At 40.5% G+C, this 22,581-nt stretch overlaps 1 protein-coding gene across 2 annotated transcripts; it reads left to right on the top strand.

Annotated features, from left to right (window-relative positions):
• The first annotated feature begins 14,848 nt into the window (after nt 1–14,848).
• Nucleotides 14,849–22,089, top strand: LOC127652916 (synaptotagmin-2-like). 2 transcript variants are annotated; one of them, XM_052139370.1, is made up of 10 exons: nt 14,849–14,968; nt 17,429–17,589; nt 17,772–17,786; nt 18,023–18,195; nt 18,472–18,561; nt 19,682–19,849; nt 20,008–20,175; nt 20,266–20,383; nt 21,110–21,243; nt 21,414–22,089. In XM_052139370.1, the coding sequence occupies exons 2-10, from the start codon at nt 17,439–17,441 to the stop codon at nt 21,621–21,623; spliced, it is 1,227 nt and encodes a 408-aa protein (XP_051995330.1). In that variant the 5' UTR covers nt 14,849–14,968; nt 17,429–17,438; the 3' UTR covers nt 21,624–22,089. The 2 variants fall into 2 exon arrangements, with proteins under 2 accessions (XP_051995330.1, XP_051995331.1); XM_052139371.1 differs by lacking the exon at nt 17,772–17,786.
• Nucleotides 22,090–22,581: the final 492 nt, after the last annotated feature.

Below are 22,581 nucleotides of genomic sequence, written 5' to 3'. Positions count from 1 at the left end.
GAAGCAGAACGGAATTGTGGTCCGATTTGCCAAATGGGGGGCGGGGGAGGGATTGTAGCCATCCCGGAAAGGAGAGTAACAATGGTCTAAAACCCGGTCCCCTCGTGTGTTGAACTTTATGTGTTGGTGGTATTTTGGAGCAATTGTTTTGAAGTTGGCTTTGTTAAAGTCCCCGGTAACAATGAACGCAGCCACAGGGTGTGCGATTTCCTGCTCACTTATACTCCCATACAGTTCCCTGAGTGCCCGGTCTGTGTCGGCTTGTGGGGGGATGTACACAGCTGTGATGATGACCGCTGTGAATTCCCTTGGTAGCCAGAATGGTCGACACATAAGCATGAGATATTCCAGGTCAGGAGAGCAGAAAGACTTTATGAAATGTACATTCCTCTGATCACACCATGATTTGTTGATCATAAAACATACACCACCACCTCTGCTTTTACCAGAGAGGTCTTTCGCTCAGTCCGCTCGGTGCACTCTTTGGACCCATTGCAGTTTGCCTACCGCAACAACCGCTCCACTGATGATGCCATTGCATCTACACTACACACTGCTCTCTCCCACCTGGAAAAAAGGAACACATATGTGAGAATGCTGTTTGTAGACTACAGCTCAGCATTCAACAAAATAGTGCCCTCCAAGCTTGATGAGAAACTCCGGGCTCTGGGCTTAAACAGCTCGCTGTGCAGCTGGATCCTGGATTTCCTGTCAGGCAGACGTCAGGTGGTTAGAATAGGCAGCAACATCTCCTCATCACTGACCATCAACACTGGAGCCCCTCAGGGCTGTGATCTCAGCCCACTCCTGTATTCACTATACACACATGACTGTGTGGCAACACATAGTTCCAATGCCAACATTAAGTTTGCTGATGATACGATGGTGTTAGGTCTGATCACTGACAATGATGAAAGAGCCTACAGAGAGGAGGTGCACACTCTGACACGCTGGTGTCAGGAGCACAACCTCTCCCTCAACATCAGTAAAACCAAGGAGCTTGTAGTGGACTTCAGGAAGAAAGATGGAGAACACAGCCCCATCACCATCATTGGAGCACCGGTAGAAAGAGTCAGCAGTTTCAAGTTCCTCGGTGTCCACATTACTGAGGAACTCACATGGTCCGTCCACACTGAGGCCATTGTGAAGAAGGCTCATCAGCGCCTCTTCTGAGACAGCTGAGGAAGTTTGGAATGAACCACCACATCCTCACACGGTTCTACAGTAGTACTGTAGAAAGCATCCTGACTGGCTGCATCACCGCCTGGTACGGCAATAGCACCGCCCACAACTGCAAAGCCCTGCAAAGGGTGGTGCGAACTGCCAGAAACATCATCGGAGGTGAGCTTCCCTCCCTCCAGGACATATATACCAAGCGGTGTGTGAAAAAAGCTTGGAGGATCATCAGAGACTCCAGCCACCCGAGTCATGGTCTGTTCTCACTGCTACCATCAGGCAGGCGGTATCGCAGCATCAGAACCCATACTAGCCGACTACATGACAGCTTCTTCCCCCAAGCAGTCAGACTGTTGAACAATTGATCTCTCACGATCAATAATTTGCACTGCACTTTATTAATCTATAATCTCACACTGGACTGTCAACATATTCTCCTCAATACAACTACTTATATATATATATATATATATATATATATATATATATATATATATATATATATATATATATATATATATATATATATATATTCATATACTCTTTACTTATTGTATTGTATATTGTGTATTCTATATTGTGTGTATTGTTTACTGTACATTGTATATAATTATTGTGTTGTGTAAGTATGTGTACATCTGATATGTAAATTGTGTTGTGTAAGTATGTTGTTTACTGTAATTGGTATATGTCTGCTATGTTGCTCGGACCTGCACACAAGAATTTCACCTACTGTTGCACTTGTGTACATGGTAGTGTGACAATAAAGTGATTTGATTTGATTTGATTCTTAAGGCTGTATGAGGACTCCAGAGTGTAACAGCCCAGTTGAATCAAGGAAATTCGCTCTCACCGATGCTGTCAGTTTATTGTCCTTAATACCTTCACAACACCTTCACAACACCGTAAGAGCTAGAACAGATTAATTAACATTATTGGAATTTGTAAATAATTCACGTACATATAAATGAAACAAACAGCAGACTATATAGCAACAAAATTACGAGATTAATACTAACATTTATCATAAACAACTTAAATTACTTATAAATGAAACAAGCACATATAAAACAACTTGTATAATGTTATATAGCATATAACATTATACAAGTGCATAAATATACATGATATACCTTGTACTCCTTTCCAACCAGATGCTAAAAAAAAAAAATACACAAAACAAAATACAAAATAATACAAAATAAAAACAAACAGCGAATAGATGCCTAAATTCACTTAAAGCTGACATTAATACTAGAATTCAGATCCGTGAATCCGTGACCACATGGTTCCGCGTCTCCATCTGTCAGCAATCTATCGGTATGCGCGCTCTGTGCGCGAGCGATCTGTTCATCTTTCCAGCAAGCAGCCTTTCAAAATAAAGGTCTCTATAGGTTAAATAACTAAGAGTGCACAGTAAACTTCCAAAATATGATAAACACAATATTAAGTATATTAAACTAATATTAAGAAATATAGAATTACGATAACATCAGAATAATATATTAATGCCAAAAACGAATTTAAATAACTGAGGGTTATTTACATTCCCACCAAATCATGAGTGACTACAAATCTCAACCTTTAATCACGAATGATTTCTAAAATAAATCACCCATGTTTAAGGCTAGATGTAAAAGAAAAACTGAAACATATTGTACTTTGAACTGCATAAATCAAAGGATATGTTAGGAAGTTCAGGCTGCCTCTAGCAGCAGGACCAGCTTCTGCACTGGGCGATCAACTAATGAAGGTTTGTTCAGACGTTTACCATCCTTCCCCAGTTTTCTGTCTCCAAAGCAAATCGTCACTCTTCTCACCAAGCCATCCTTGCCAACCAGTCTCAATAACTTTTGCCAAGCGCTACTCATTCCTGGGCAGATCGTCTGCCTTCTCCAAGACTATATCTCCAACTTGCATGTTCCTTCTTGGTGTAAGCCTGCATTGTCTTGTTGCAATGTTAGACACATACTCCTTCTGCCAACGGCCCCAAAATTGCTCCGCTAAGTATTGGACATGGCGACATCTCTTGCGAGCATATACATCTTCTCTAACAAACTTGCCAGGGGGTGGTTGAGCTTGGGTAGTTTTCAAAGTGAGCAGGTGATTCGGGGTAAGGGGCTCAGGACTTTTAGGATCATTCAGATTGTCTACTGTGAGTGGTCGGCTATTTACAATTCCCATAGCCTCGTAGAAGAAGGTCCGAAGGGAAGAATCATCAAGCCTTCCAGAAGATAAGGGCAGAGTGGAACGAAGAACACTTCTCTCCCAAACTCCTGTGTGACTTGAATGGGGTGCGTTGAAGACAAAGTCACATTGTTTTCCCGCTAAGGACGTTACTAGACAATTGGTGTCAATCTCTTTCATAGCCTTAGCAAACTCATTCATAGCTCCAATGAAATTACTCCCTTGGTCGCACCTTATTTGACAAACTGCTCCTCTGATAGCGATGAAACAACACAGGCTGTTGATAAAGGCGTCCGTGGTCATATCATCCAGCATCTCAATATGGATGGCTCTGCAACAGAAACAGGTAAAGAGAAGCCTTTTCCTTGATGTTCAGTTTTTTCATGACAATCAGCGATTGTAAGATGGTGTTCCTTTGGAATTATTACTGGATATTTAATGGAGTTAGGGAGAGAAGAATTCCAAAGCCTTCCTCCAACCTTGAGCAATCCGTTGTGGTCGACAAAGGCGTCTAGATTGCATAGCCTGTTGTTGCATGAGAGTTGCTTGCCCTTACGGAGTAAGGATATCTCTTCTGCATACATCTGACTCTGTAAGTCCTTGATGATGATGCACTTAACATCCTCACGTTCTGCCACTGTACTGTGGTCACTTGACTTGTCCTTCCTGACTCGAAGTAAATGTGCAACTGCTTGGATGACTTTGGACCATGAGGACAACTTTGTAAGACGGTTGGATAAACAGGAATACTGTACCGTTTGCGTGTTCAGTGACTGAGCCTTCTTGACCTCTGGGTCTCCAATTGGAAGTTGTGTGTTAACATCCACAGGGGGAGCTATTTGCCTTTACCACAAGACGTTCGGTCCTCTGAACCAGCTGGAAGTGACAAGATCATTAACACTCATACCTCATGATGCATAGTCGGCTGGATTTTCATCTGAGGGAATGTATCGCCACTGTTGAGGAGTTGTACTGTGATGAATTCTCAGAACTCGATTTGCGACGAACGCGTGTTTATACAACCTAACACCACTTGAGAGTCAGTTCAGAAATATGCCTCTGCATCTGCAAGGTTCATTTCTTCCTTTAACATATCATTCACTGCAACTGACACAACCGCAGTGGTCTAAACATTGTCATTTATAAGAACAAGGGTGACAAGGCCATTTGCGGCATTAGTAGGGGTATATCCCTTTTTTCTGTTGCTGGTAAGGTTCTGGGCTAGGTTGTTGCATCAGAGACTCATCAGTAACATCACCGAGTCAATGCTGCCTGAATCGCAGTGTGGATTTCGGAGGAACAGGAGTACGGTTGACATGATCTTCACAGTCTGGCAGCTTCAGGAGAAGTGCCGGGAGCAACATCAGGACCCGTTTATGGCCTTTGTCGATCTCTCCAAAGCTTTTGACACTGTGCAAAGAGAGCTCTTATGGGATGTCCTCCTCAGGATTGGCTGTCCCAATAAATTTGTTAACATCTTCCGCCAGTTCCACGATGGGATGACTGCTCGGGTGACCATCAGTGGACAAAAGTCAGAGCCTTTCTTTGTACGCACAGGGGTGAGGCAGGGGTGTGTGCTAGCACCAATGATCTTTAACATTTTCCTCATGTGTGTTACCAAGGTTCTCCATAATGAGATTGAGAGCAGCAGTGGTGTGGCAGTGGACTTTAGACTAGATGGCAATCTCTTTAACATTAGGAGGCTCAACGCAACCACTAAACTCAGTAGAGAGCGTGTCCTGGAGCTGAAGTATGCAGACGACTGTGCTTTTGTGGCCCATTCTCCAGAGGATCTCCAGTCTGTCCTTGCTGTGGCGGTGAGAGCGTACGGCAGGATGGGGCTGACTGTCAACACCAACAAGACAGAAGTGGTTTGCCATTAGAGTACCAGTGTCCCATCCACTCTACCCCCCTTCACTGTTGGTGGTGAAGAACTGTCAGTAGTGTCATCATTCAAATATCTGGGGAGTATTCTCTCAGAGGATAGTGGGATCGACAGCGATATCCAGAGCCTGATTAAACAGGCCTCATCTGCTTTTGGTAGACTTCGGCGCAGAGTATTTGAGAACAAGAACCTTCATCTCTCTACAAAGGTCATTGTATATCAAGCGGTCTGTGTCACCACCCTCATTTATAGCTGTGAAGCTTGGGTAACCTATAGCCGTCACATTAAGTCCTTAGAGCGTTTCCATATCAGATGCCTTCAGCGCATTCTAGGAATTACATGGCGTGAGCGTATGCCTCACACTGAAATACTTGTAAAGACCAACTGCAGAAGTATTGAGGCCATGATCACCCAGCGCCAGCTGCAGTGGCTGGGCCACGTGATAAGAATGCCTCCATGCCGACTACCCCGCAGAGTGCTATATGGCCAGCTACATAATGGTCGACGCTCAGCTGGAGGGCCATTATGCCATTATGTTTCTGTTTGTGTAAATTGTACCTCCATCGAATACACGTAACCTCCTTCCACTATAACCCCAAATTCTATCAGTCTGGACAGTGAAGGAAAAACTCTGAACTTTTTAAGGCTGGAACTTAATGTATGCAAAATTCAAGTGCTATAGAAAGAACACAGTTTTAAATTTGTGTAAATAAGAGAATTAATCCATTGCATTTGTTCGCTCACTTTTAGTTCCAACTCTGACTCAACATTTTTCAATTCATTTCATTTGTCTCTGTATCTCCCCCTAGTATTAGATTTTGTAATAATTTGACCCATGAGTGTGTTAGATTTGTTTTTGGCCTGCTCAGCTTTTTGATCGACATCATTCTGAAGGCTGGCGCGCATCCATCAACACATCCCTTTTCTTTTTCAGTTCTTCCAGCTCCTCTTCCAAAGAGGCACCCTCTCTCTTGCTCCTCTCTTCATCAAGGTAGATCCTGTATATGGTCCTGACTGAGGCTACAGAAGCCAGTAGTTCACAATTGTCCTGCATTTTTAATAGTCGAAATCAGTTTATTTTTGAAGTATGGGGCAAGTCCACATTTTAAAATGTAGCTGGTTTTGTCCTTTCCACATGTGAAAGATTTGGCTATTTGCGAATCAGGAAACATTCCTTGGAACAACTCAGAAACACCTTCATTTGATGCGTATGAGTGGTGCTGCACCTCTGCCTGCAGCGTCGCATTGGAACCAAACGCTGCTCAAATTTACGGCGAAGTAACTTGAGATAGTTAATTGCTGTCTGCCTTTTACAGCCTATTTGTTGTCGGACTGCATATGAGATTTAACGGCTCCATGTTGACAACCAACCATGTAAGCAACCATGTCCTTAAGAAATTATTTTTCTTCTAGACACTTTTGCTGGAATTTGCACTTTACTAAATGTATGTTCTCTGTTCTAACTCCTCCAGGTCCCAGCCCGCCGCTGTCCAAACATCCAGCGTTATGTCAATTTTGCACCAGCCGGAGGCAATTACCAAACTGGATCCGCGTGTTTATCACACCAATGAACATATTTTGCAACAGCAAATCAAAGTTATTAATTGTAAAGGCTATATTCAAAATAAATTGATAATATAATTTTTTCAAAACAATCAAAAATGTTTAATGCCTGTAGGAATAACATTTAATGCTTTTTAATGCTGTTTAAGGCCTTAATTTTCGCAAAATACATTTAATGACTTTTAATGCTTTTTAATGCCCCACGGAAACCCTGATCAGGCAAAGGATCATCCCAGCCCATGCCATTTCTGCACATTTCTTGCAGAACAGCCTTTCCTTTGAGAAACAATGGTGCAAGAAACCCTAGGGGGTCGAACAATGAGGCCACTATAGACAGTATGCCTCTACGGGTTGCTGGCTGGTCCCTTAGGTTGACACAAATCTGAAGTTATCATGTTCCAGTTGCCAGTAGATGCCCAAGGCTCTTTCCAAAGGCTGGTCAGTGAGGGACAGATTGACAGCTGTAACGTCCACAGCACACTCAGAGGGCGGTATGCTCTCCAAAACTGCCTTGTTGTTGGACACAAACTTATGCAATCTTAAACCTCCTAGTGCGCAAACCTGGCGAGCTTCTCGCGCAGACTAGATGGCCTTCTCTGCACATTCAACACTGGAGAATCCATCATCCATGTAGAAATCTCGCATAATGAATTGTGAACCTAGGGGGTACAGATGTTCACCTTCTCTTGCAAGATGCTTTAGTCCGTAGTTAGCACATCCAGGGGACGAGGAGACACTGAATAGATGTACTCTCATGCGGAATATTTGAGGCTGTGTCGAAATCTCCATTTCTCCACCATAGAAATCGTAAGTAATCTCGATCTGCTTTGTCAACATGGAACTGGTGGAACATCCTCTCAATATCACACATAAAGGCCACTGGATACTGTCTGAACCACAAAAGAATGCCAGTCAGGCTGTTCATCAAGTCAGGGCCTGTAAGTAGATGATCGTTCAAGCTAGACCCCTTGTATCTGGCAGAGCAGTCGAAGACTATGCGTAATTTCCCTGGCTTCTTCGAGTGATAGACCCCGTGATGTACCATTTTTCTCCTTTCTTTCTTTCATCAATGACTCTTTCTGCGTCACCATTCTCTATTACATCTTCCATGAACTTCACATAATGCTCTCTGCTCTCCTGGTCCCTAATTAATCTCCGCTTTAGATGTTGAAGTCTCATGAAAGCAAGAGGCTCATTATCTGGAAGATAGGGTCTTTTCATGAATGGAAGGGGCAATTCCAAATGGCTGTATTCATTCATTTTTATGTTTTCTTCCAGTTTATTCAAGAACAATGTCCTCTTGAGACACCACTCTTGTGTTTTCTTTAGTATCCTTGAAATCTGACTCCAGCACTTTAATAACATCAGCTGGCGTTACAGACGAAATCTCCTTAATAGATACTCTGTGACACATGCTAACACCACTTTGTGACTCATAATGTGTCAAGGAAGGGCCCACGATGCTCCATCCGAGATCCGTGCGAACAGCATATGGCTTATTGTCTGCTCCAAGAATCACTTTTCTGGGTGCTAAAGCTCTGGGACAATTATATCCTAATAATAGACCAACCTCACAGTCTTGAAGCAGAGGAATTCTGTCTGTCAGAGGAGCAAGATGTTTTCAACACCTGGCAGTCTCACTGGTAGGGATGTGGGCGCGATCCACCGGGATACATTCCTTAGTGTATGCAGGGGGAAGATCGAGAATTACCGTAGAATTAAAACCTCTGACTCGAAGACCAGAAACTCTTTCACTTGATATCAACTAATCTCTTCCAACCATGGTAGTGAGCCAAAGTGTCACTGGGCATGATTCAACCTTTAGACATTGACTTACTGCATATTCAACGAAGACAATGTCGCTTTGTGTGTCTAACAGAGCATAGACGAGTTTCTTAGAGGCTGGGTCATTTTGTGAGGACAACCACACTGGCACAATCATTGAGGTGTTAGCAGATGTGCATCCAGATTCTACACTTAAAGACGTCATCACAACACTTTCTTGTGTGTTCTCTGGGCTTTGGGCAGGGGAGGACTTCACCCTTCTAATGAAGCTGTCACCGTGTAAGCAGGTAGGATGTCTTCCCTTGCAGGTATCACAGCTATGTCTGGAACGACAGTCTCTGGCACTGTGACCGAGCTTCAAACATCCGTAGCACAGCTTAGTATCCTTTATGAACTGTCTCCGCTCTTCAAGAGACTTTGCAGAGAATTTAGTTAATACTAACATTTATCATAAACAACTTAAATTACTTATAAATGAAACAAGCACATATAAAACAATTATAAAGACAAGATATGCTATGTAACATTATACAAGTGCATAAATATACATGATGTATACCTTGTACTACTTTCCATCCAGATGCTAAAAATAAATACACAAAAAAAAAAGCTGACATTAATACTAGAATTCAGATCCGTGAATCCGTGACGGCATGGTGCCGCGTCTCCATCTGTCAACAATCTATTTGTATGCGCGCTCTGTGTGCGCGAGCGATCTGTTCGTCTTTCCGGCAAGCGGTCTTTCAAAATAAAGGTCTCATAGGTTAAATAACTAAGAATGCTAAGTAAACTTCCAAAATATAATAAACACAATATTAAGAATATTAAACTAATATTAAGAAATATAGAATTACGATAACATCAGAATAATATATTAATGCCCAAAACGAATTTAAATAACTGAGTTATTTACACAGAGCACTTGTTAATGTACAAGCTTTTTCAAGCAGCCCACTTCAATGCTTTTGGGAAACGGGCAGAGGCCCTGAATCAATTAGCCAAGTCTGTCTTTGAGAGAAAATGTCCTTCTCTTACTTTCTCAAGTGTCGGGGGCATTTATAAGACATAAATATATATTTTACATCTTATACAACATCTATCGGGCTTTGTCACTCGATTCAAAGCTTTATAATTAGTCACTAATCTAAAAGTTCCATCAGGTTTTGAAGGGATTCTTGTTGAATTGGGCTGTTAGTTATTGCTCCCTTATGCATTTGTTTTATATATTAAACATAAATAATAGTTTTACTAGGTCTATCGATTTAACACATTAATTCGGTGCGATTAATTATACAAAAAATAACGCTTAAAAATGTACGCTATTAATCATGTCCCCGGACATACTAAGAAATAGTCCTCATATCTCAACAATTCAGGCTTCACAACTTTTTGTATTGCATTTGTTAATGGCATATTAGTATTGTTTTTGCATGTTAACAATTTTTATTGGTCACCTTCTTTAACAGAAAAAACATCTTAACCCTCTTAAATATATTTTCCATAATATGAAATAAATGAGAAAATGCTGATACCATTACTTGATGCTGATTCAGAATGAGAGTTCATGTAGCCTACTGGTACAGAAATGCTTTGTCATTGTAACCTGACTATTTTGGGGAGACTGGGGACTGGGGCTAGAGACACGAGGCAATTGTCACAAGGACTATATCTTATTTATGACCTGTTACTATGGCATGTTGTCACAAAAATGAAACATGTGTTCAATAAAATGCACAACAAGGGTAATGTTCTATATTTTTGTGTGTAGCCAAAATGTGTGGCTATACAGAAACTGAGACAACTACCCAGAGAATTTGCACTGGTGTAAAAAAAAAAAAAGTGACACCTTGCCAAATCACCTCTATCTAAAGATAGTTTCCAAGTTGAAAACAGCTCCAGCTCCATACAATAACTGTTGTGATATTTTCCAAAACACAATGGCTTCTATTGCTAGAGTGTTTCATGCTGTTACATATACCTTGTCTTGTTTCTCTGTTGCCCTTTGTCTGCCATTTTTGTCACCTTTGCATTCCTTAGTTTTCACTTTTGTCCCTTGTGTGCGCGCGTGCCTACTACAGTATATGCACCCCCACCCATAAGCGCTGCCCATACAGTTTCAAACAATTCTCTGGCTCATGTCGCGAGCATCACAGATGTGACGCGCGAGCCAAGAAACTCCCCGCTAAGAGCGGGAAGCTTTATGAAAGTGGCGCGCGTGCCTATTACAATGTATGCACCCCCACCTGTAAACACTGTCTATACAGTTTCAAACATTTCTCCGGCTGCGAGCATTACGGAGATAGCGCGCGTGCCTGTAATCTCACACGCACCCCTGCACTCGGCACTCAACACAGCTGCTCAGCGCGCGCCCGCGCCTCTGAGAGCTGTAAGCTCAGTGTTAGCACATTTTCTGCCTGTGTTACTAAGGGGTCACGTGTCCACACTAAAGCGCGCATTCCCAGTTACAAACACTGTATGCATGGCCAAAAACACTCCGCCGCGAGCGGGAGGCTTTATGAAAGTGGCGCGCGTGCCTACTACAGTAGATGCACCCCCACCCATAAGCGCTGCACATACAGTTTCAAACCGTTCTCTGTCTCATGCTGCAAGCATAGGCACGCGCGAGCCAAGAAACTCCCCGCTAAGAGCGGGAAGCTTTATGAAAGTGGCGCGCGTGCCTATTACAATGTATGCACCCCCACCTGTAAACACTCTATACAGTTTCAAACATTTTCTCCAGCTCACGATGCGAGCATTACGGAGATAGCGTGCGTGCCTGTAAGCTCACACGCACCCCTGCACTCGGCACTCAACACTGCTGCTCAGTATGGAACGCCAGGCAGTTCAAATATACGCGAATTTTAACACAGCGCGCACCTGCGCCTCTGGGAGCTGTAAACTCAGTGTTAGTACAAGGCAATTTGCCAGTGGGGCCCATACGTCACTGCGACACGCCCCCAGCCAACATTCAGCCCATATCTGTGGGAGCAAAAGACTGGGAAAAAATCCCTGACATGCCAAAATGGGTTTTGAACATAATAAAACCCGGTTACTCACTTCAATTCGCTCGCAGACCACCCCGCTTTTCAGCGGTGGTCGAGACGAAAGTGGGGAAAGATGTGTCACATGTTCTATGCACCGAGGTGCTCGAACTGATAGAGAAGGGCGCTATAGAAACTGTTCCTTCCTCTATGAGCGAGGCGGGTTTTTACAGCCGCTATTTTCTCGTCCCGGAAAAGGACGGTGGCCTCCGCCCCATCCTAGATCTCAGACATCTGAACAAAGCTTTTATGATTCGCTCATTCAGAATGTTAACAACCAAACATATCCTCGCGCAATTCGCCCCGGGGGTTGGTTTCTATCAGTGGATTTGAAAGACGCTTTCACATTCCGATAGCGCCTCATCACAGGCCTTTTCTGAGATTCGCTTTCGAGGGACAGTCATATTTTTAACCCCAAGACTATAATTTGGTCAAATAAGCGTCTAAAGCTATAATAAAAAATGATTTGTTCATATTTGTTTACTTATTCATTGAGTGATCATTTTTGTAATTCAGTGATTCTAAATGAGAACTCTCTCAAAGTTTTTTTATTGGGGGTTTCCTCCACAAGATGCCGCCTTGGGCAACTGCCCATGTCGGTCATGCCTAAATCCGCTACTGGTGGTGGCAGTAAATTACAGGTGCAGAGCCAGGAGTTTTTCAAAAGGGTGACCAGGCAGAAGCAAGCAATCAGTTTGTGGTGGCACCGAAATGTTTGGGCAGCATTTTTATAGCACCGGACCGTGGGGGAAAGGGGGGTGAGTGGATACAATGTCATCCGGGACAGAGAGGTTTGGTGACCTTGGTGTGCACACATGTTAAGTTACATTTGTACAGAGATGATTTCACCTCTAAATAAATTAATTGTGCCAAAAAAATTACTAAGACAGCAATTGCGAGTGGGGTGGCCAGGCTTCGGTCCATGGTGGCCACAGCCACCCCCTAGCTCTGCCACTGGTAAATTAGCATCTTTTATGTGTTTTGAGTGAATCATTACACCATTGATTAAGCACATAACAAGTCTAACTTTAATTCTGCATGTAAATCTGCATGTCTACTAAGAGAATTCAGCTTTAAAGCATTTTAAGCATGTCACTGCAAATGACAACAAAGCATATCGAAACTTTTGTGAACTGCTGTGCATGAATATATCAAGCTATACAAAAAGATCAATGTTAGCCTAAAAATAATTACAAGTTTTAATTACACCCTGATGTCATTGCAATGTCATAAGTCACTTTTACCATTAATTCATTCAGCCGCTTTCTTTCCTTGTTAAATGAGATTACTGAATTTAACGAACAACAGGCCGCCTATGTTCCTATAATTCATTTCTTGCAAGCTAAAATTCCAAATAAATATATCAGCAAGCACTTAATATTATTTTTTTATATCACTAATACAATTTTACAATTGTGAATGCCCATACCTGATATCAACAACTAGGCTACAACTAGTAAAAATGCTCAATTTCGATATCTTCAATTTGCTGATTTATGTATTTGGAATTTTAAAAGGAACTGGAGTGAAAGACAGATAGATCATTGTGAAATACTACTATTGAAAATGCAGTTACAGATATCAAGAATTATGCTTTGTACTAGTTTTTTGGCACAAAGACTGGGTATTTCTGCAAGTAATTAAGTTATCTTTTATATCAACAATTAATGCAAATACTAGTGCAAATGTAATTAGGCTACTGATATAAAAAAATATTACTTTCACTTGTAGTAATTATATTCCTCATATCAAGAATTAGGATGAAATCTTAACTGTTGGTATCTATAATTCATATCCTGCACATGATTAAATATCCAAACGACTTGCCATAAAATCACTTAAGCAGGAAATCCCTGCTGGTGCAAACTAGACTTCTTTATTAACATTGCAACAATAACACCTCCTTCTGGATAAATGCATAATACATATGATTAACATACAGATCCCATTAAATTCTGATAGGCAGGGAGTGTGTGTGTAGGCCTACATTTCAGAGTGTTCTGTGTGGTGGGGGGCAGGAGGGTGTGACAGAGGTATGACTGCACAAAATGTGTATGATGTGTATGTAATCATAAACTAAAACTGGGTGGAATCATTCAGTTCTATTGCAAAGTCATATGACATACTTACAGTTTTTTTTAAAAGGGTGGAAAAACATTTAATCTAAAAAAAAAAAAAATGATTGATCAAAAATATGATTTAAGGAATAAATGAGTTAACCTTTCAGATACCTCTCTGTGACTGTGATGCTGTATTTTGATTTTTCATTATGAAACATTCAGTTTGAGAACTAAATTAACCAGTTTAGTTTCAAAAATGAATTTATAGATAATATATTCTGTTAAGATCAGATGACAGCTGGGGTCCAATGGTGGGGCAAGATGGCCCCCTTTCATAATATAAATGTTTTTGTTGTTACAACAAATTTTGATATAGGCATAATGATTCTATATATGCTACATTTGTATGTAAACGTGTTACATTTTAACACTAAATGGACACTGTTCTTAAGGGGGGAATCATCCCCCATCTGATCCTATGATGTGTTATAACTGCAAAACAGTACAGATTGACCTCCAAAATTCTCCCTTGTTGATTTGTTTCGAATTGATCCCACTGATGTGTCACCAGTGCAATATTTTGTGTATTTGCTGGGTTTGTGTGTCGATGTGTTTTAGCAATGGAGATAAACTAATAAAAGTGCTCCGCCTCCAGCTAAATAGTCTCTGTATTCCTAATGAGTATAGCTGCACTAAAGTAGATGGGATTATTTTACCACATGGGGGTTGTTTCTTGCCTCTGCATAATCCCACATCGACCATAATCACTCAAATCCGAGGGCCTGTTGTTCAACAGAGGCTTTACGTTCACCAATATCAACATTTTTACATCAAAATTGGAAATCAATTAAAAAATAAAGAAAATAACAGGGTTTTCGGACAGTCGGTACAGTGAGCCAACGACTAATCAATTTCAGAGGGGGTCACTGAACAAAAATTATATTGGAAATTAGAATGGGATGAACACCATGCAAGAGATTATAAGGAATATCGGGAAACTGGTAAACTGAGTGGCAAACGAGATGGATAAAAATAAAATTGCCATACGAGAAAGCCTAAAGCATACACACGAACAGAAGGGAGAGAACGATTAATCCAAGTGAAAGAGGGCTTTGGCGGTCCAAATGCACTTAGAGAGAGAGAAGAGAGAGAGAGAGAGAGAGAGAGAGAGAGCGAGTAAGTTAGAACAGTGTGAGTGGGCTGATGTGTCACTGTCCTCTCAAAACAAAGCGGAGGTCTCCATCCAAAATAAGAGCGTTGGAAATCATCAGGTAAGTTTGATTATTATCTTCTCGGGTCTACTTACATAACGAGCTTGTTATTCTTGTAAATAACAGCCAACTCTAAAGCTTGTTGTCATGTGGTTGACATGTCAGCAGTGCCACCTAAAACCATTTTAAACAATCTTTTTCTAATATTGTATAATGTTTATACATGCCGTTTTTATGAGCTCATTAACTGAGAGATTACATTGAATATTTGTCATTTAAAATTAGGCAAACTGCAGGACTATATATAAAAAACTAAAATGTGAATAAAATGGTGGAAAAACTTAAATTAAGTGGTAACAAGTTGAGTTTATGGACATGTTTTTTTGTCAGCCACACTGTAAACATTTAATATGAGAGTTGTTACTGTAAAGAGTTATTTTTACTTCTATTTCTACTACACTCATTGGAAGTCAGATTGATCCTGTCATAATAAATAATATTTTTTATTTGAATAAAATCTGTTCATTTAGATGTTACTACATGAAGCACATTTTTATAAGTTACCTAACAAAACAGTTTTACGGTGTACTCAGTCAATGGACAAACACATTTTGTGGTACATTTCTGTGAAAACTATGACAAATGGCAAAGTTAACATTCACAATCTAGGGTATTTTGTTTTGCTGCTTTTTACATTTTGTTTTTACATTCTGTATAAGAGCAAGCCTCTCAAGCCCTTATTGAGAACATCTCATATGAGGTTTTCTTGATTAAATTGATGCATATCTATGTGTGTAAATGTGTAGCCTACTAAGCATCTTGTTCTTCAATGAAAGGGTACAACTGCAAAAATACAATAAAATACAGCAGTCCTACTTGTTGGTGGACAAAGTAGAGATGAAGAAAGAAAAAACAAGCCTGAATGACGCCGGCTGATACTCTGTGACGCACAGGGTGAAAGGCCTACTTTAGCCAGATTAAGGCAGTTGTGTCTATAGGTGACTCGAATGATGTGTTTCTGCACTCTCGGATTACAGTGTCTGTTTTTTATGGAAAAGATTACAAGAGAAAAAGTATCTAGTTTTTTTATCTTCTTTGGCTGCCATCTTGACTGTGATAGTCAATGCTTGACAGACATCATGCTTGCATTCTCTGATCTGAAGATGACCTTTTGGGATTGTCTGTAGACCAGGGGATCCCAACCTATTTCAGCCAAACCCTTATGACCTAAATTAATTACTTGAATATTTGTTATTTGGAAATAATTAAAACAATTTGTGTTATCTTTTTGATGGTGTGTTTCTTTTTTACATACATTTAATTTATATATAAACAAATTTATATGTACGTATGTTTTTAGAAATGTTATATTTTATTTATTTATTAGCATTTCTATAAGAACCTCACAAACTCCCTGGTTGGAAAACCCTGCTCTGTAAATAAAAAATCATTTTTACTGTGACTAACAGAATGGGTTATGTCTATGTGGCAGAGGGGTAAACAAGCTGCAAGAAGAGAATCATCACGCCAGGTGCTGCCCTCATTTAACAAGTTAATTGCAGCTACTTACAACCCATGACTGCTCTTCAGATTGTTTGCTGCTCAACACAAATGCAATGAGATGCATTCAGAGATAAAGCAGTAGCTATTGGAAGTACAATCTGAAGTCTTTTATACGAGGGTCAAGATGAGACAGGAATATTGTAGACTCAAGTGTGAAAGGAAAGCGTAAAGGAGAGGGCCCTGTTCCTAATTTGCTTAAACCCAAGGATTTTTGGATTAGCTTTTACAATTAATCTCATTATGCATCTGTTGGGAGTGGTAGGAGGTCAGTTCAGCAGAGAAGGGGGTCGGAGATACAACCTTTATTTTTTTTATGTGTCTAGTCAACATTAGGCATGTATTAGTGTAGGGTATATCTAAGAAAGATATATAAAGACTTGTGTTGTTTTTACATAAATGTATGGGCACAAATGGATATTAAGCATGCATAGCTGTGATTTTGCATGCTACAATGGCAAAGGGATTAATGACACACATACAGGGCCATTGAATCAGAGTTTACACTTTATCAAAAGTCACGGCACCAAGAGGCAAGAGGTGTGGAGGGATAGACAGGGATAATGTGGTCGGGGTGGTGAATGGTATAGAAAAGAAATATGTTTTCAAAAAGAGGACAAATAAATGGATGTTAGAGAGGATAATAGACTGATCTAAAAAAATATGGGTAGTAATGAACATGCAATAATTTTGGTTAATTGACATGATCTGCAGTCTGATATGTTGTACTCCACCTAAAACTATTTTAAACCACATTTGACTAATTCTTGTATAATTTTATGCATGTCCGTATATTAATTGAGAGATTGCATGGAATATTTGTACATTTACAAATTAATTTGTGGCAATGACAGATCATTTAAAATGAGCAAAAAGGTGATGGTGAATTTGTGGCATTTATAGTAGTTGAACACAATGTAGGCTATCTCAGGATAATAACAGTCTGTTTTATTTCCCTAGCTGATCAGCCATGCGATTTGTCAGCATGCAGCATCGTGAGCGGAGGGCAGCGGAGCCAGAGGAGGAGCCTAAACCCCCTCCCCTGCCCCCTCCCTCTCATCACTCCCATAACTTTATAAATATGAAGAACAAGTTTTTTAATGAGCTTGGGCACTTACCAAGTAAGTGTGTTGTGGCATTTACCTCCTTGACTAATCAAATCATACATAATTCTTCATAATTATCAATAAAGAACACACACCCCCTTCAAACTGTGCAGTTCATTTATGTGATTTCATTTTCCCCCATTTCCACTCTTCATGTAAATCCTTCATGTTTTCATCTATTCCATCCATCCACTTAGACCACAAGATCAGAAGTAAGTTCAGTCTATGTCTGTTTTCTGTTAGCCCAGCCCACCATCCATTCATCCATCCAGTTTAACAATTTAGCACAAAGTGTATCATTTTTATTTTAGGCAATGTACTAAAAACATGATCATTCGGAAGAAGTTTTATGTATTTTTACCAACAGAAATGAAATGATGGGTATTATTTTATGCTATTCCCTCCTTCCATATATTTTTTTCTCTCTCTCTCTCTCTCCATTGTACAGTGCCCATGTGGGCTATTGGAGCCATAGTTGTGGTTGTGCTTGCCTTGGTAGGCTGCTTTGCTTTCTGCATCTATAAGAAGTGCTTGGGAGGGAAGAAGAAAGCAAAAAAAGTCAGAGAAAGGAAGGGAGGACGCAGAAGGGTGAAAAAGGAGGGAGAGGAAGAAGCAGGAGAGGTAAGAGAGTGTGGGAGTGCAAAGCATATATTGTAAAAGGCAAAATGTTTACAGAGAATGGAGGAGATTTGTTATTTAGTACTGCAAAACTGAAGTGGAAGATCTTGTTTTGTCAAATTAGTGAATGCTTTACTATGGTTTCAATTTATATATGAAAAAGAGATGGGTAACTTATGACTTATAGGTATGCCTATACAGGTATGTATATATAGGTATGCCTATAAAGTACTTCACATTTATACTGCCCATATTCATTCTTAAATATTCATCCCTCAGGAACAAAATAAGGAGGGAGAAGCCGAGGGTGAGAAAGAGTTTTATGGAAAGTTGGAGTACTCTCTGGATTATAACTTCACTGAAAATCAGGTGTGTATTTTTGCTTGGGTTGAGTATGGATCCTAATAACGTACACAGTAATTGTGAGTACATATTAAGGCTATGTCCACATTAATCCGGGTACATCCAAAAACAGAGTTTTCCTTTTTTAAACACTCTCCATCCACACTGCTGTTTTCAGTCGTTTTCCAAAAGTTGTTGTCCAAGCTAAAACATATACAAAATCTTTGATGAGGAGGAGAGCATAGCCGGGCCATGAGGACGCACGCGCAGTGCTAAATTGTCCTTATCAGCCAGGAGGGGGATAAGGACAAGCCGGAGACGCCAGTGAGAGAGAGAGAGATGCATGCAGCAGTCTTGTCTGTGTGTGTGTATGTGTGTGTTTTGTGTTATGCTGGAACCCAGTTTTATGTTGTGTTTTTTTTTACTTGTTTATTAAAAGTTTATGTTGATAAACTTTTCGGTTTAGTTTCTCGCCGGTTCATTTCCCATCGTGTGCATCTGTTACACTGGTGCCAAAACCAGGGAAGGAGGAAGGATGCTCTGTCATGGAGTCCTCACCATCTGCTGGGGACGGAGGAGTCGCTGCCGTTCGCCAAGAAGCAGAGGAGCCATTGCATCCACCAGGGGATGGATGACTCATGACCGTCTGCCAGGGGAGGAGCGGCTGTCGTCCTCTAGGGGGCAGAGGAGTGGCTGAGGACTAGGAGACAGCGTGTCTTGGTACCGGCGAGCCATTTTTTTCTCTCTCCTCTCTCTCCCTCCCCTCGACTCTCCCAGGGTCCAAAGAGGCAGGGAAGCAAAAGGAGAGCTGGAAGGGTAACACTACCCCTCCAGGTAGAGAGTGGAGTAGGTCAAGTCGAAGATTTCAAATAGCATTTTTTTTGCTAAACAAAAATGCTGTCTCAGTGTGAACGGAAGGCAAAAACGTAGAGAAAAAATGCATTTCAAACAAAAACGTATAGTGTGGACGTGGCTTAAGAAATGTTTTTAAAAGAGAAGTTTTTTGTTGTTGCATGATTGCATGAACTTTCTTTTAGATCTTTTTTACACAAATCAACAAAATACATTGGTATGCCTTTACAAAGAAATTGGTCTGTTTGTATGTACTTGATTTCAAACACTTTATCCACATCCTTTTTCTTTTCAGCTCATTGTTGGCATTTTGCAAGCCCAAGACCTTCCTGCCATGGATATAGGTGGAACCTCTGACCCCTATGTCAAAGTTTATATGCTACCAGACAAGAAAAAGAAATTTGAGACTAAAATCCAGCGCAAGAATCTGTGTCCTGTTTTCAATGAGACGTTCATCTTCAAGGTATTGTCATCAGGCCATTTGTCATACAATTTATTCTTCTTGCCCTTGCTCGACATTTTCTAAAACAATCTCCTTCATTTTGCATAAATGGTATTTGGTAACAGTCAATATTTGAACAGGCCTTAATGCATCATATAATTTGATATTGCTGTTTCCAGATCCCTTTTAATGATCTAGCTGGACAGACCCTGGTCCTGCAGGTGTTTGACTTTGACCGCTTTGGTAAACATGATGTAATTGGAGAGATCAAAATCCCCATGAACAGTATAGATCTGGGCCAGCCCATACATGAATGGAGAGACCTGGTTGGAGGAGAGAAAGAGGAGGTAATGCTTTCCTTTGTTTTATTTTGTTTAACCGCTATAGTGGATTTTTGGTGCTGTTTAGCAATATGCTCTCCTCTTCCTCCCCAACAGCAAGAAAAGCTGGGTGACATCTGTATCTCCCTGCGCTATGTGCCCACCTCAGGGAAGCTCACTGTCTGTATCATGGAAGCCAAGAACCTCAAAAAGATGGATGTGGGTGGTTTATCAGGTGAATGTGGAATATAATTTGTCATATTTTGTCTTTCATGTTGACATATGCCATAATCACTTACATATTGCAATCAAATAACACTATGTAGCCAGAAGTACAGTATGTGGACAGCCCTTCTAATTCAAATCAGGTTTGGTTAGGCTTCTTCATTCCAGTGAAAACGATGATTCATGCTGCAGTATACAATGGCATATTAGAGAATTATGTGCGTCAAATTTTGCAAGTTGAAAACTATTAAAGCTTGACAATGACCTGCTCACGAAGTGAGGTCCATAAATAAATGGTTTACTGAGTGTGGTGTGTAGCTTGACTAGCCTGCAAAAAGCCCATAACTGAACCCTATTGATCACATTTGGAATTAATTGGAAAGTGGACTGTGAGCCGGACTAACATTAGTGCCTGTCCTCATTGATACTCTTGTGTCTGAATAATGGAAGCAAATTACAACGGCCATGTTGCAACATCTAGTGGAAAGCCTTCCCAGAAGAGTGGAAGCTGTTAAGGAGGACCAAATCTATTTTAATGTCATTGGTTTTGAAATTAAATGCTCAACATGGATGTGTGTTTGTGTGTTCACATACTTTCAGCCATATTGTGTAACATTACCCAGTTTTGCTATCACTTGTGTCTCCATTTACACTTTTATTTACTTTCTTTATCCATATAACAAAGCGCTTTTCTCTCTCAATCTTTTTATTTTTATTTCTGGATGTTCTCTCTTAGATCCCTTTGTGAAAATAGTGTTGCAACACAATGGAAAGCGTATTAAGAAGAAGAAGACAACCGTTAAGCAGAACACACTGAACCCCTACTTTAATGAGAGCTTCAGCTTTGAAATTCCCTTCGGTCAGATACAGGTACAACAACTAATAACATGAAAATTTGAGACAGGTCTGTGACTAGTTAGTTATTTGCATCTGTGATAAATTTACTGTCATGATTAAATCTAAGACTGAGTATAATGAGAAAGAACAAAGTGGCTTATGTGCTGTCACCCATTTATCTCTGTTCGTCTGTGTCTCTGTAGAAGGTCCAGGTGCTGATCACTGTCTATGATTATGATAAACTGGGAAGCAACGATCCGATTGGGAAGTGCTGGATCGGGTTCGGTGCTAGTGGGGTGGGTCTGCGCCATTGGTCAGACATGCTAGCCAATCCCAGACGTCCTGTGGCACAGTGGCACACCCTTCAGCCTGAAGAAGAAGTAGACGCTGCCCTCAAGGCACCTATCCGCTAAATACCTGTACTTCTCCACCCCTTTAAATAAAAGTTTTAAAAATAACATTTTTGCGTCTTAAAATACACAGTTGACTTTCTGGCTTACTTAAGATTATTGTATTCATTGGATGGTGTTTGCAACACTCTGGTGTACACAAATCTGTATTTTCAACTAAACATCTATAACTTTTGGCAACACACTATTTAAATCTACCACTAACTCCAATTTGTCTTTTCACTAAGAATTATTTTTGAGAGATTTTGAGACATTACATTCCGTACCATTATGGTTTCAGAGAATGTTTTTTTTCTAAACGTTATTATGTATATTATGATCATCTGGATTGTGTTTATGTAAATGTCTGTATGTGGATGATGACTTTGTTTTGTGTTGGATGTTTGTTTGTATTTGTCTATAATTGCATGAGAACTGTCCTGATTTGCCTCGTCTTTCTGTGAATCAAGACACCTATAAATGCAACCACTGGATACATTACCACAGATTTTAAGATGTGTTTTCACTTTTCGTCACACAAGCAATACATATACATAAATGATACACTATTAAGGGCAATGATGTAAACCTCATTCCCTTGGGTAAACACAGTTAATTCATCAGTGATAAAGATTGCTTTATAACCTATTGGAAAAGGAGGCAATAGTATAGCAGTCACTATTCTCTGGGAGTAAATATGTGTACCCACAGAATTGTCCAGTTTGGTTCAGTAGCATTTAGAGTTGACCAGTTGTAAGGGGGGAATCCTGGATTAATCTTGTGCCGTTTGCAGCCATGTTCCAAGTGCAGTGCTAGACTAAGCCAGACATGTGAGCAGGGAATTAGAGACAGGGAAGGGTGGGGGTTTGGAGGGGATGAAGGACACCAGAAAGGACACAGAGGCAAGTCACGCAAAGAAAGATGGAAGGACAGACAAACTCCAGTGCAATGAGAATTTAAGAATTAGTCAAATAAATTAAGA

The sequence above is a fragment of the Xyrauchen texanus genome, chromosome 12 (genome assembly GCF_025860055.1).
Source record: "Xyrauchen texanus isolate HMW12.3.18 chromosome 12, RBS_HiC_50CHRs, whole genome shotgun sequence".
Taxonomy (NCBI): domain Eukaryota; kingdom Metazoa; phylum Chordata; class Actinopteri; order Cypriniformes; family Catostomidae; genus Xyrauchen; species Xyrauchen texanus.
This window is presented reverse-complemented; position numbering and strand designations above follow the sequence as displayed.